Source organism: Myotis myotis, unplaced genomic scaffold (assembly GCF_014108235.1).
Source record: "Myotis myotis isolate mMyoMyo1 unplaced genomic scaffold, mMyoMyo1.p scaffold_m19_p_10, whole genome shotgun sequence".
Lineage (NCBI taxonomy): Eukaryota > Metazoa > Chordata > Mammalia > Chiroptera > Vespertilionidae > Myotis > Myotis myotis.
In genome coordinates this window covers 57,042,767-57,058,014 of record NW_023416314.1, presented here as the reverse complement: position 1 = coordinate 57,058,014, position 15,248 = coordinate 57,042,767, and the positions used below count along the sequence as shown (strand labels likewise).

Below are 15,248 nucleotides of genomic sequence, written 5' to 3'. Positions count from 1 at the left end.
CAGCATTTCTCTTCTAGAAACTTTCTTTCCAAGATCATGACCCCTTGTTCTTATTTCTCCCTGCACTCTAATAGAATGCCACACCCTCTCCAAAGCTCGATCACTGTGGTCCCTGTGATCCTAACTGGCTCCACAAACCTTCTCTGAGGCACCAAAGGCTTGCTCTTCCCCTAACTCCATTTCTCATGCTGTGTGAACAGGTCAAGAGTATAGAGGAAAAATATAAACCAATCTCACCTATCAAAGTATATGTAAAAATATTACTATTTGTATATGGATTTTTAAAAAAATCTTTTGTTTTTATCTCCCTACACAGCTATTCTCTTTGCTATACATTGTGAATAGATTGGGTTGTTTTGAATTTAAAAAAAAAATTACTGAATGTTCTATGTCCATCATTCATTTTCCAATATGAGTAGGTGAAGTTTAGAAGCTTCCAAACTGTTTGGCCTTCATAAAGATGAAGTCCAGAAGAATTAAACAATTCATAACCAACTGTGTCTATCCATTCTTTCTTTAGGGACTGGTCACATGCTCACTTGTAAATGAGCCTTTTGTTTTCTGGGGCCACACACTCTCTTGGTAAAAGTCACACATATCTAATGCTCTAGGAAGTTATCAACCAAAACTGCCCCTCAAATCCACCCCCTTTTCAGACACAACCTCACAAAGTTTGCCTGGTGGTTTTCCTGGCTCTTAAATTTACTTTTACCTTTAAAAATTCTAGTATCTTTTTTCTTGTCAAAGTTTACACTAAAATTTTCACCAGCCCATCTTCTATTTTTATATTTCCATAATTTTCTATCTCTGTACTCTCATTTCTGTTCATGATTTTATAAAGTTCTTCGTGTGTGTGTGTGTGTGTGTGTGTACATGCGCACGCATGTGTGTACAGGTGTGTTATATACACATGATTAGAGAAATAACTTACATAAATTTATCCCATCTGATACTCATACATATTGGGATCTACCATCATCCCTGTGTCTTGTCTTCCTTCTCCTACTGTTAAGAGGGATACTGTTTGACTAACTAGGGCCTGGCCAGAGCACTGGAACAATTTTCTATTTGTTTATCTGTATAGTCCAATTCTCTCAAATGACAAAATCCACAGAACAAATCCTGAGCCATGTGGGTCCGTTGGCCACTTCCTTTTCTTTCCTCAAACGCCCGTTGCACATGATAAGTTCCTGTTTGTACAAGCATCTTCACATATTTGGGGGACTTAGATACATAGCAATATCTGCAGGTCACTAAGAAACCATAGTTTTTCAAGTAAAACACCATCCTGTGTCCCTCTTATTTTAAGTTAAATAATGATGTCGAAGGATTAACAATACCTACTCCTCATTCACACATCTAACCTATATTTCCTAACACTTTGCTTCAAATTCAGCTAAACTTCCAGTAGTGTACCTGTTTATATAAGACCTCACATACAGACTCCAGTCCGAACTTGCTAACAGAAAGGTGTCCATGCTGACAACATGACTGACCAACTCACGCCACATAATTACCATCTACAGCCATCCCCTTAAACATATGAATGACTGAATAAATGAATGAATAGATTGGTTGAATTTGCTTACAATTCACTAGGCATTACATCATGTTTGTCATCAATTATTACAAACCCTAGATAAATTAAAAATGATAAAAATCACTAGTTTATATGTAATGACCACAGCGTGCTTTTACATGTGTGGTTCTCAACCCAGGAGGCATTGGGCAATTTCTGGATGCATTTTCGGTCCTCACAAATGGAGGGGTAGTTGCACTGGCGTCTGGTGGGTAGAGGCCACAGATGCTACTAACACTCCCACAACTCGCAGGACCCTCCATAGAGAATTATCTGGTGCAATATGTCAACCATGCAGGATTTGAGGAACCCTCTTCCACACCATATGACTGTTCATACAAAGTAAAATTAAGCTGAAACCATTCCTGTAAGAAACATTTGAATTATTTCCCCATCTCAGCTGTAATTTCTTGTTTTTTCCTGTCACCTGAGCTCTCCTTTTGGTGTTGTTTTCACCCACGCGATTAGTTAACACGCAAGACACAGAATATTTTGCTATCGGAATAAGAACAGTCGCAAGAAAGGGGCTGCAGTGGCTACACAGGGCAGCAGTGCAGTGCTGAAATGCAGACCGGAGGAGGAAATGTACACCATTTCATGTTGCAAAGGCACGCTGGTGCCTTTCAAGACAGACAAGCCATGTGACGAGCAAAAAGCCTGCAAACCATTTCACTTGGGTCAACCATTTCATACTTGAAGAGATAAAGGGAACAAGTAAATTCCCACAGACACATCTCAACGTTATGTAATGTCTGTTTCAAAGTCGCTATCAAGGTACCAAGCAAGCTGTTTTCTAACCTTCAATACCTGTCAACGAAAATGTAGCAAAATTGACGTTCTTACATCTCGGCACTAGGTGGCAGCAGCACACAAGTGTGGGCCCATCCTCGAATAAAAATTAGTGCTGCATTGTTAAAACTCTACTGGAATGAAAGCAGTAAACACATTTTTCTCCAACATTTCTCATCACTGCCTTGTATTTATTTTCCTGGGCTTAAAAAGCACTAAGCTTCTTTTTTTTTTCCTATGTAAATCTACATTTCACTGTAGAATATTTGTGAGAGTAACATTTAGTTTATATGTTTGTATGTATACACATATATACACACAAACTAATTATAGACATGATAATTATGCATGTTATATGTACACAGATTACATATATCACATTTAATTGCATAAATTCTTACATGCAATACATAATGATGATGAACATGATACAATAATAAATAATAGTGATTCCCCATTGAGCGATTTATCTCATTTAATACCTTTGACAACCTTATGTAAAAGGTATTAGCTTCTCCCTTTGCAGTTTAATTGCCAAGCAACACAGAGATTGAACGACTTGGCCAGGGACACACAGTGTAATGAGCCACAGAGTGGGATTTATGTTACACATTTCACAGAACTCGAAGTCTGTGGTATTTTTGAGACCAGGGATTTTGTCTTAATTTCTATTCTCCCTTAACCAAAGGCTGATAAATGCTCAAACAAAGTGCTATATCAGCTGTAAAAACAGCTTGTTCCCATTTCATAGTGTTAAGAAAAAAACAATTCATGTGGGAAACTAAAGACAGTTACTAGGATGCATATTAAAATGTGGATTGCCAGACCTTATCCCAGACTAATTGAATCGGATTTTCTTAGGGAGGGTAGTTTTCTTAAAATTCTCCAGGTAGTTCTCCTATATAGCTATTGCTGGGCATCTATAGGATGGTGACTACGAGTAAGTTTTTAATAGTTGTAGAAGCCTTTCCTCACTTCTTGTTGATAAATCCTCAAAGATAGAACTGAAAATACCAAATAGGAAGGAGGTTATGGGTGTGATGCTTGGCACTGAAAGAGATACAGGTATGCAGCTCACCAGCACCAACAACATCCCACCCGTTGGTGTTCTATTCCTTTTGTGATCAATTGTGTGCCTTCAGTGACACAGGCAGGAATCTGTGTTTGCCTGTTGAAATAAACAGTATTTCCACAAAGACAACATTCATGGAGGTCTGCGGCAGACAGAATCATTTCCGTCCTACATTACTGATTACCTTTTAGGACCGCAGCAAAATGTCCAGGATGTATCTTGAGAGGTAATTTATTATTAGTGCTAACTATAAATGACTATTATTGAACACAGATCTTTGCACATAATGGACGAGTGATAATCTTTTGCTGAATGAGTATCTGGATAAATGGGCAACACACAGTGACTTGTTAAGTGATGAGATCTAAGGCTGGTCTTATTGGTTGAGCTTCAAAAATCCACCTCAAGGCATTCCTAAGTAGTCTCCACCAGTATGTCTATCCAGCCAATTGTTTACAAAATAGTCAAAATCGATGGTGACATCTCAGATAAAGTTCTCCTTTTCACTAATTAAAAAAACAAACAAACTCAACTGATGTACATGCAGATCTGCTTTCAAATAATGGAGGTCTGGCAAGATTTGCGATTGTTTTAACATAACTCTGAGACGTAATTAGGAACATTTTACGCTCTTCTGAGGTGGCCCCAGCAAAGGTGGCTTGCCTTTGGAAAGATGCAATAATAAGAGAATGGGTTTTGCGCTGTTGTTTTTTCCCCCTTTGGTTTTTAACCGAAGTTCCCCATAGAAAACGAACTCCTTTTGCAGGACTTATCCAATAAGTCAGCCTTTTACGCTCAGAATACATTCAGAACATGACATGGAGCTCATAGTATTAGCGTGAAAGCAATTCCTGGACACGCTAACATGTTGACATGTTCTCGAATTATAATGGCAATTCTCCCGTAAAAGTAAAACCATCCATGTTAATATTTCTGGGTGTTTTTTTGGGGTCATTTACTAGTATATTCCTGTAGACTCTTCATCCTACAGAGGAGGCTTTCTAACACTTGGAGGCTTTCTAACAACCCTTCTGTGATGGGGGCATGTCACCCAGTACCGTGAGTGGCAGGGAGCTCAGAGCAAACACTCCAAGAGCCGCAGTAGCAAAGGGAAAGGTGGAGACGCACTTAGCAGAGAGCCTCCACGAAGACTGCGATCCACACAAACTGTCCAGGCACAGCTGTGGAGGTGACTGGGACATTCTCTGATTCCCAGGACATCAGCTAAGTCCTTTAATCAGCACGTACATTGTTCTGTTCTGTATAAAAAATTGTTCTTGAATATTAAGCAGCTGGCGATTCAGTGCCATCTGGCACTTCCTGGTGAAGCACAGTAAGAATGTGTCAGGAGAAAGGAAGAATAGTTTCCAATGAGGACAATGTGACAGAATGAATCAGAGAAGCTAGGTGAGAGTGTGAGAGAGGACACCACCACCCACTCAGGATAGTGAGACCTGACTGTCCACGCAATCTATAAGGATGTCCTTTCTGAGTGCCGTGGGTTATTTTTTTGTTTTTCCTTCTCAGCAATAATACATAGAGTAGGTTGGGCTTAGTTGACAAAACAACTACAACTCAAACACAGATCAAACAAGTGTCCTTGACCTTCAGAATCACTGAGGATAGAGCATGGAGAGCGTGATAGGGGAACTTTAGAATTTTTTCTACTCCTCCCCCACTCCCCCACCAATGCCCTATTGTTCTCCAAAAGTGAGGATGCCCTTGCCATTTAATCGAAGGCGTTTACTTTCATTAGGTTTATTGGAGCCTTCTGTACTCGTTCCAGAAGCTGCAAAGGGGTCTGCAAATGAGTCTAACCTATGACCTCAGACCTTATAGAGGGGACACCTAGGAAAGAACACCAGGAAGAAAGAACACTAAGAGGGATGTCTTACAGATGCAGGTTAAACGCGCTTCCGTGAGAGTGAGGATGAAGATAAGCAGAGGGCCGCCCTAGACCACCTGTGAGAACACGTGTGCAGGACCAGGTGTGATTCCCAGGCCCCGGAGGAAGGACACAGGCAAGAGGAGCACACCCAGACGGTGTGGCCCTGACGGCGAAGAACCCAGCAGACCTGGATCGTGGGATGGGCTCAGCGAACTCCTCAGAGTGATCAGCTGCCCCTTGTAGTGTAAGCAGTTTCTGCTCCAGGCCACACTCTTACTGCACAACAACCTGGAAGGCAGGCATTTCTATATCTATTTTACAGATGAGGACACAGGCTCCCAGGAGAGCAGTGACTCGCCAGGCAACACCGCCAGTCATGGCAGAGCTGGGGAGGGGAGGTCTTGGTGGGGCGGTGAGAAATATGAACTATCTAGGCCAGAAAATACCTTAGATAGCAACCCAATGCTTTGCTTTTCACAGATCATGACAGGGGGCTCTTAATTGACATGACTTGCTCAAGCTGGCTTTGCCAGGATGAGCTGAGTCTTAACCTTGTTGAGACTTCAAATGGTGCTCCCCAATCAGTTCACAATTAAGGAACCCTTTTACTTCATTTTTCTTTTAAAGCCCATGTTTTGATGGAATGAGGATGAAGATGATGGTGATGATGATGATAATGACAATGACTTTTATAGGTAATCAACCTTTATAAGCTACTGTGTGCTCATTACTGGACTGGGTATCCTTTCAAGTTCTCATTAACAAATATGTCATAGATATCATGAATCCCCTTTGTTATCGATGATAGAATTCATTCTCACAGTTGTTGCGTGACTTCAAGTGATAAAAGAATACCAGGGAGGGCTCTGTTTTCTCTATACACCCCCCCAAAAGCCCCTTTTCATTCTCCAACAGTGAGAATGCCCTTGCCATTCTTCTTACATATCATGCTGAGAGAATTTGCCTGCAAAATCTGTTTATTAAGAAATAACTTACTCCCCATTTTAATTAATCAAAACATATATACAGAGATAGAGATAGAGACAGAGATAGAGATAGAGATATATATGCTATGTAAAACATCAATTGATTAGAATAAAGAAATAATTATTGTTCTAGCTAATTTGGCTCAGTAGCTAGAGCATTGCCTGTGGACCAAAAGAGTCCTGGGTTCGATTCTGATCAAGGACATGTACCTTGGTTGCAGGCTCCTCCCCAGCCCAGGCCCTGGCCAGGCCTGTGTAGGAGGCAACCAATTGATGTTTTTCTGTCATTCCCTCTCTCTTCCACTCTCCATAAAAATCAATGGAAAAATATCTTCAGGCGAGGATTAACAACAACAACAACAAAAGAAATAATTATTATACTAATTTGACCTAAAGCCTGATGTTTTGGTGCACCCACACACCCTCGCCATTGGTGAAGGTACAAGTATCATTTTGCTTTCTGAGATACTGAAATTAGCCTATGAACCCTCATTTCTACAAGCACAAGACCTGGGGGTCTAGCTATCTCAAGGTGGATTACTTTGTTACATTATTATACAAAATAATTCCTGCTGATTTTACGTTCTGGGTCTCCATATTTCACAGAGTTAAATAATAAACCCCATATTTACTCACACATTTTTAGATAGAAGCACAGATCCACAATTGTGCCTTGCTTTGCATTAAGGTTCCCAATGAAATCCCGTGAGCTGTTAAAGGGGCTCCGAATCTTTGCCTGTAGAAACAAAGGCACTGGAAACACGCAAGAGGTAATGAGCACTGCGCTTCTCTCTCTGGGCGAGAAAAATTACAAAAGAGGAATGATAGATGGTGCTTGCCAGAAATTTTAATTAAACCTGTGAGTGAAACATTCTGAACCAGGCCAAGTGGCAGCGGCACTCATACATGACCTGCTGAAATAGCAGGGGCGGGGACCTGCGTCAGGAAATAGAGATCCTGTGAGGGCAGCCATAATATCCTTGAATCTCATTTAATCCAGCTCTCCATAAAGCCTAGCTCTGAAGGGCCTGCTAGGGGACTCCCCTCGCTCAGGAAATAACTCAGAATACAAAGCAATCTGCTCTCGGTTGCCTAGTGACACCAGCGTGTGGACCACAGTGCGTCTTCAGTGTGTGTGTGCTGTCCCTTGTTTATTCAAAGACAGTATTCCCTGCCACTCCACATGGCTACCTTTGGTGCAATACTTACGTCACGAAAAGTCCCCCACCACGGAGGATTCCATGTGAAATGTCTCTACGAATTATGACTAAAGAATACCAGGTATCCGTCTCCACTTCCTAAGTCCTCCTATTGCCTGCTTTCCCAGAAAGACATTGAGCAGACGCGTCTTTTCTTGTCCATGTTTCCACATGTTCCCTCATCAGGCTTTGACACACATTTGGAGACAGGAGGAATAACTTAAAAATGAATGTGGTTCAGTCCTGACTTCATCACTTGTAAGCTGCCTGATTCTGGCCTGATTTTCACTGCTCAGCTTCTCATCTGTGAATCTGTCTAGCTCTGGGGGCTGTTACAGGGCCAAATGTCCTTAATTCAAAGTGCTTTGTAAATAGTCAAGCATGAAATAAACAGGGCCTGTGACTATTTCTTTTTCTTTCTTTCTAAACCATGCTTACTCTCCTTTGGAAAGTTAAAGACTTATATGGCTTGAATTCAACCTTGCATCCAGTTAGAATTAAGCTTCTTGCAAGTTGATACATTTCATGAGAAAAGCATGCTCTTCCTTATTAAAACCAGCCACGATAGGTTTGTCTCCTGTAAGAATTCCACAAAAATAGCCAAACACAAACAAAAACCGCTATTCAAAAGCATGTATCATTTTAGTATCAGTAACTCTGGTGCCTTTAAGTTTTATTACAAATTCCAGAATCAAAGTCAATTCAAGGCCACAATTAACGCTGGATGATCTGCCACATGCAGTCTGGCTTACATCTGATCTTCATGGTGTTTAACCCTGACTTCCTGGGAAGGACAGACCATTCCTACTACCTTCTATCTCTCTCCAGGGCAGTAGAAAGTTTAGTGGGGGCAGAGCTGCTAGAATAAAAGGCTACTTTCCCAGTCTCCCTGCAGGTGGATGCGGCCACATGTCTAAGTTACAGCCAAGGAGATGTAAGCAGAAGAGTCAAGTGAGTCAGGAACTTTCCTTAAGTGGCACTGATGCTGTGTCCCTTCTTTATCCTTTCCTCCACGGTTCCGCCCGGGGCCATGTGTCTGGGACCCAGCACTAGCGATGGCAGAGTGATGGGCTGGAGAAACCTTGGGTCCCTGAGGACTCTGAGGAGCAGTCATCCAACTGCCCTGGACTTGCACGCTGGAGAAATAGACTTCCATCTTCTTTAAGTCACTGACGTCTTGTTGGTTTTTGTTACTCACAGCCAACTAATGCAATCCATTTTCCACATCCATGTTTTCAGAGTCCCTCAACTTTCCAAAACCCTGCACTGTCTCAACAGTGTGTTTATTCGAGTACAATACATTTGGCAAACACAGGGAGGGACAGAAGTAGGTTTACAGTTGTGAGTACCCAAAATGCAGAGTTTATTCTTATATTATTATTTCTTAATCATTGTATGCTTTCCTATAGGAACAATGGCAAACCTACTTTTGCCTCACCCTGTATTTATCACACAACACTCACATGCAAGACCAAGGACCAGAGACTGTGCTGTACTGAGAGGAATCTGTGAGCCACTCCAATATCAGTCACACCCTAACGGCCCCTCATGATGAAGAAGGCAAGTGAAGGGTGAGGCACTGCGGATCGGAACCCATGACAGACATGTGGGGAGGTAGGCAAGTTTTTTTGGAGGAAGGACAGCACGGGTAAGGATTAAAAAAATGAGATGTTAGGAAATGGGCAGAGAAAGGATATGCATTCCAGAAAGACAAGCAGTATTCCCAAAGGCCGTTCAGCAGAAAACAGCATGGCGTGCTGAAAGAAGGGAAGTCCAATATGGCTAGAGCTGAGCGAGGGAGATGACAGGTAGAGTGGAGGGTAGGTGGGCATGGTCCAAAACTTCTCACTCTATTCTCTATTGTCTCGCCATCACCTCCCAAACTACTGGGCTGGACAAAAACTGAGAAAGGTGACTAGCGCTCATGAAGAAGAAAATTCTAGAGCCCATGCTTCAGAATTTTCTTGTGGGTGAGCAGATAGAATTTAAACCCACACCACAGAATCAAAGCACTCCCTGATTCTAGGCTGTTTCCCACTCCAAAGGAAAAAACACTGAAGTGATAAATGATAACACTTAATGGGACCATTGTTTTTCCCTAGTTTATATAAGAATGAACAGACCAAGCTAAAATATGCAAGTCATTCCTCTCAACAGAACACTTCTTGTTCCCCTCTGTTCCCAATACTTCTCATTTACAGAAATAAATAAATAAATGTAACTCTCCTCTAGCGGAAGCTGACTTCTCAGAATTATTTTTCTTTGTTTCCTACATACAGAAATATTGATGCCTTTCACTCAGCAAATGCATGTATGGGCACTCTTAACATCCTCCATGGAACTGGGAAGAGTGGAGAAGAGCCCATTAAAAAGATTAAATAATTCACAGAGGACACTAGAGGGAAGGTGTCCCTTCTCTCTATGCTTCTGAACCTTCGTGCATGCTGTTTCCTTTCTGATTCTACTTGAAATGCTTTCCTTTCTCCTTAGCATCCTAGAGCCTCATCTCAGACTTCCTTCTCCTAATAGCCTTTCTTGGTTCCACAGGTTCAGATTAATGGAAAAATCCTATGATAGGTAATCACATTGGGAATTCTAACTCCAAATCTGAAGAATGTTTCCCATGAAAGATTAATGAAAGGTAGATGTCTAAGTTAAACTTTGATGTCTCTCCCAACATGATCTAAGTCCTTAAAGTCAATATACCAAGTACTGCTTTAAGTTCTCTCCCAAGCAACTCAACTATGTGTCCCTTAGATAAATCTTCAAATGTTTTGCTACTGGGGAAAAAATCCAGGATTGTTCTCTTAAAATATGGTCAAAGGTCTCTGTTTAATATAGCACACTAAATACATGTTGCTCACAGATATGTCTTGTTTCAAAAGCCCCTCACTTTAAGGAAATCAGAGAAAAAACATGGTTGAAGATCAGCCAATTTTAGTAGATCCAACATGCAGTAATATGAGAAAGCACTAGTTTATTCTGGAGAAATACTTATAATAAATAGATTTGGAGATTACTGAGTGTGAAATTACATGTAAAATTAAAAAAAAAAAACTACCTTGATGTATTTGACTGGGAATGTCTGAGCAGCAAAGACTGGGTGGAGGCATTTTAAGTACAGTGGGGCCTTGACTTACGAGTTTAATTCGTTCCGTGATGGAGCTCGCAATTCAAATTACTCTTATGTCAAATCAAAAAGTGAACAAGTAAGACACGTGATGCTGGGCTGATGTTGTGGCGTTCACTGTGACGTTCACTGCTCCAACTAGCGGTGGGGTATCTGAAGCTGGCTCATAACCCGAATTTTAGCTCGCAACTCAAAGCAAAAAATCGGCTGAGAGACAGCTCATATCTCAAAAAACTCGTTAGTCGGGACACTCGTAAGTCAAGGCCCCACTGTACATCAACACTTGCCTCAGTAACCTCTGGTTATGTGGAAACTGCTGTAATCTAAATGGTTAAAATGTTTACTATGTTTTCTATAGCCTGCTGTGGGAAGGGAGTCAAAAGTGCCATCTTGGGTCCTGGCCAGTGTTCCAAATGTCAGCTCACACACAGAAGGGTTGTGGGTTTGACTTCTGGTCAAGAGCGCATACCTAGGTTGTAGGTTCAATCCCTGGCCCTAGTCAGGATGCATGCGGAAGGCAACCAATCAATGTGCCCTCTCACATCCATGTTTCTTTCTCTACCCCCAACCCCCACTTTTCCACTCTATCTAAAATAAATAGAAAAAAATCCTCAAGTGAGGATTAACAACAACAAAAATAGCGGGATCTTGGGAGTGAAATGATCTAAGACGTGCCATCAAGGGCAGGCAGAAAAGATAATCTTGCTACAAAGAGAACAACAGTTCACACCAAGCAGGTCCCAGAACAAGTGTTAATTCCTGCCCTTTGCCCACCTGGCAAGACCTGAAGGAAGTCTAAATCTGAGGGACTAAGACTGAGGGGTGGGACTGGGCATAAGGAATGAAGATGATTAGAACATAAGACCCTTCTGTGAAAAGGCGTATGAAACAAGGCAGGAAACACTGAAAACTAGGTACAGACTAGGGTCATGAGACTCGGGGTGATTTTTTTTGGTCGGGGGTGGGATGGGGCGGGGGGGGGGGGTGGCCTAGGCCTGGAGGAGCCTGCAACCAGGGTATGTGACCTTGACCCAAATCGAACCTGCGACCCTTTGGTATGCAGGCCGACGCTCTATCCACTGAGCAAAACCAGAGTGAGAGTCAAGGTTGAAGACAGCTTGGCAAGCCTCTCAGCAAGAGTCTCAGGGTCAGGAGGCAGAGCTTCCTTCAGGGAGTGGTATGACAGCAAAGTGGAACCATAAGCAGCAGACTGCAGCCCTGGAGGAAGAATTAGGGGGTTGGCCTCTGCTGATCTCCAGGTATTTCAGCCCTTGGGTCCAAGATGTGATAAAGCCTTCCAAAGCCTGCTTGCCAAGGTCTCAGAAGCCCTTCATATTCTCCCAGAATCTCCTGGGTTCAAAGCCGAAAGGACCGATGACCCTGGAACGGGCTGCAACTGCTGAAGGGCCTCTGATTGTTCCAGGACCAGAAAAGAGCCCAGTGATAAAGCTCGGCTCCAAGCTGTTCTCTGGGCATTACTGGGTCTCTGAGAAATGTCTCCAGGAAGCAAGTCTTGACCTTGATTTTTGTGCATTTCACTTCACTTAGGACAAGGCCAGTGTTGTCATTCTACATCTACATTTAAATAGTAAAACAAGGAACTAGGATGAGGGTGCCATTCCAGAAACTTGGCAAAGAACCCTCTCTTTCTCTAACTCATCTTCTCTGGAAAGAAAAAGGGAAGGCAGAGAAAAGGAGAGAAATGAACTCTACTGATTTTAGCCTCTCCAAAGTGGGGCTTGAACTGCCCCTCCCCCAAAACAACTAGCATGCCAGCCCCATTACAAACCTTCCCTATAAAATCCATGCTGTCTACTGAGATCATATGAACTTCAAAGATTTTCTTTGGAGACTCACCCTAAAGTACAAAGAATTGTGACTAGGGTTATCAGATAACTATATTCCTGGCTTTTTAATTCAATTTGTGCCCTCAAAAAAAGACACTTATGAAAAAAAATACTTTTAAGATAAGCAAGGAGAGGTGTGGCAATGTAAGTGGTGAAAAGGATACAGACACTCATATTCTTTGAACCAAGAAAACCAGTCAGGCAACATTTTCCCTGTTAACCAAGTGACATCTGAATAAGTGAAAGGCAAACTTCACACCCAGCCAGCAAGAGTGTGGTTCAATCAATCTTGGTGATAAATGGGGTCAAGGCTGTCATAGCACAAGGTCTCTGGTTAGCACAAGAGACCTGGGTTTCACCTTCATTTAATGATCATGGAAACTTCCCTTCCAGGTAAGTATTCACCTTCACTTAATGGTAACTTGCTTCATAAGTCTTTATGCAATGTCTTCAGCAGGTCCAAGGAAAGTTGTCTGCTGTTTCTGCCCCAACATGATCAGAAACTTATAAAACCCTAATGTTTTATAAATATACCAGAGGCCCAGTACATGAAATCTGTGCATGGAGCGGGGGCTGGGGGGGGGGGGGGTCCCCCTCAGCCCAGCCTGCACCCTCTCCAACCCAGGACCTCTCGGGGGATGTCCAACTGCCGGTTTAGGCCCAATCCCCGGGATCAGGGCTAAACTAGCAGTCGGACATCCCTCTGGAACGCTGGCATCTAACTGCTCGCCTGCCTGCCTGATCACCCCTAACTTGCCCCCCCTGGGCCAGATCACCTCTAACTGCCCCCCCCTGCCGGCCTTGTCACCCCACATAGCCTGCTGTTCGTTTGATCATCCCTCATCAACCCCCCTGCTGGCCTGGTCGCCCCAAACAGCTTGCTGTTCAGTTGTTTAGTTGCCCTCACTAACTCCCCTGCTGGCCTTGTCACCCCATGCAGCCTGCTGTTTGGTCATTACTGTTACTGTGATGGTATCCTGGACAATTTGCATATTCCTGTATTATTAGTATAGATTTTCAGGTCCTTTGAGGGGGACTTTAGAAGTGACTCTTCAAGAACTAACCTCTTTCTCATACTTGTCAATCTTTAATGTCTATAACCAACTAAATATGTCACTGTCAGAATCATTAGTATCATATGACCAACTATTTACATTGTTCAGCATGATTTTTACAAAGAAACAGAGTTTATACAGAAATAGTATCCTCCATAATTCTAGTAGTTCTTTGCACATTTCACATATTCATGTATTTGGTGACTAAATGAATAAGTTATGCATAAAGAAATGCATTTAATACTTTCTTAATAAAATCTAAACTAATTCTCATAATGTAGTTTCAAGATATATTTATCCTATTTAAATAATTTACAAAATGGGGCTTTTCTAATGATTATTTTGTATTTATGCAAAAACAGTTAACAATTATTCTAGTAAGTTGCTCTTTCTAGATCAGAATGATAAATATTTAAAAACTAAAAATGAACCAACCCTTCTATGCACACTGGCAACCTCAAGTCATATTTGATCCCTATCCTCTTTAACCTGTATTGTACCAAAGTACTAAATCCCACGTGTTAGGTAAGACACTGCTGATATATTGGGTAAGTATGGTGTCAGGAGCAGAGATGTGGCAGGGGTCCATGAGGTTGCAGGTGTGAGAGGACACAAAGGGCAACTTTTGGGAGTAGAAAGGGAATACCCTGAAGTTATATGCTGCTTTGTTTTTATTCCATACGTATGTCATCTTCAATATTTTAAAGCAATGACTAAGATGATATTGCCTATAGAAGCTAAACCAAGGTTTATACTTTTGAACAATTTTAATAAAAAACGTAATGAAGGAATACTCTGGAATTGCATGGGAATTATACTCAGAAAAGACAAAAACGCTAGGACACTGCCTGCCACCCACTCCCAATCTGTCCCAGATTGCCATTTTTACAAAGTATAATGGGAAAACCAAAGGAAAACCATCATCTGAATACCTCACTAAAAACAAAGTAAATTATTCACTTTTTGTTGCCCAACTTCCCTCATTTGTCTAGAGGTCAAAGCTCCACGGTGAAAGCCAAGTAGAGAGGTTTCCCCTTAATTATCTAAGTAATTACCTTAAATGTCTGCTTTGCTTTGGCTTTGGAGACATAGTAACAACCATGAAGACCCTACTGAAACAAGAAGATAGGAAGTTCATCAAATGCTCTCCATCTCCATTGCAGAAAGCACAGGAACATTACCTGAAAATGCAAACTGGGATCTTTTGTGACAAGATTAAAGAAACCTTTTATTTTTTGAAGTTAAAATGAGAATGTCTACTTGTATATTTTTTTCACATCCCACAGTGAAGGGAAGTTTTATTGCCTAATAATCCACACTGAGTGATCACTGAAGCACACATAATTTGAGGATTGTAGACTGTGCTGGCCACTGGCATTTTAAAACACAAATGCCAGGATTATCAGTTTTCTTGGGTCCTGTGGTTTCCTGTTCATTGCTCAGAACGCTTACTAAAGAAACAAGAGATACATGTAAGGAAATAATTTTGCCTGGGAAACAGATGTCAAGTCCGTGCCTCATTTCCAAAAGAGATACCAGACTCTAGAGAATGTCTGATGAAGTCCTAGAAAAAAAAAGGGTAAGTAAATGAAGCCATTATTTTCAGTGTGAAACTTCCTACGTTGGGGATATCCTGCCATCTTGTTTGGACTTCCCTAGTGCCCATCCAGATCACTGATGTTGGCCCCTTGCCTTTCTTAAGG

At 41.8% G+C, this 15,248-nt stretch overlaps 1 protein-coding gene across 2 annotated transcripts in view; it reads right to left on the bottom strand.

Moving 5' to 3' along the window:
• The window catches only part of GAS2 (growth arrest specific 2), a 119,978-nt gene that overhangs the window by 14,765 nt on the left and 89,965 nt on the right, over window positions 1-15,248 (bottom strand). The window contains exon 8 of one of the 2 annotated variants that reach the window (XM_036325670.1): window positions 14,601-14,654. The exons of the other annotated variant lie outside the window; for it this stretch is intronic. Coding sequence (XP_036181563.1) covers window positions 14,601-14,654 — 54 coding nt within the window. The remainder of the gene's footprint in view (window positions 1-14,600; window positions 14,655-15,248) is intronic. 2 annotated transcript variants of the gene reach the window in all.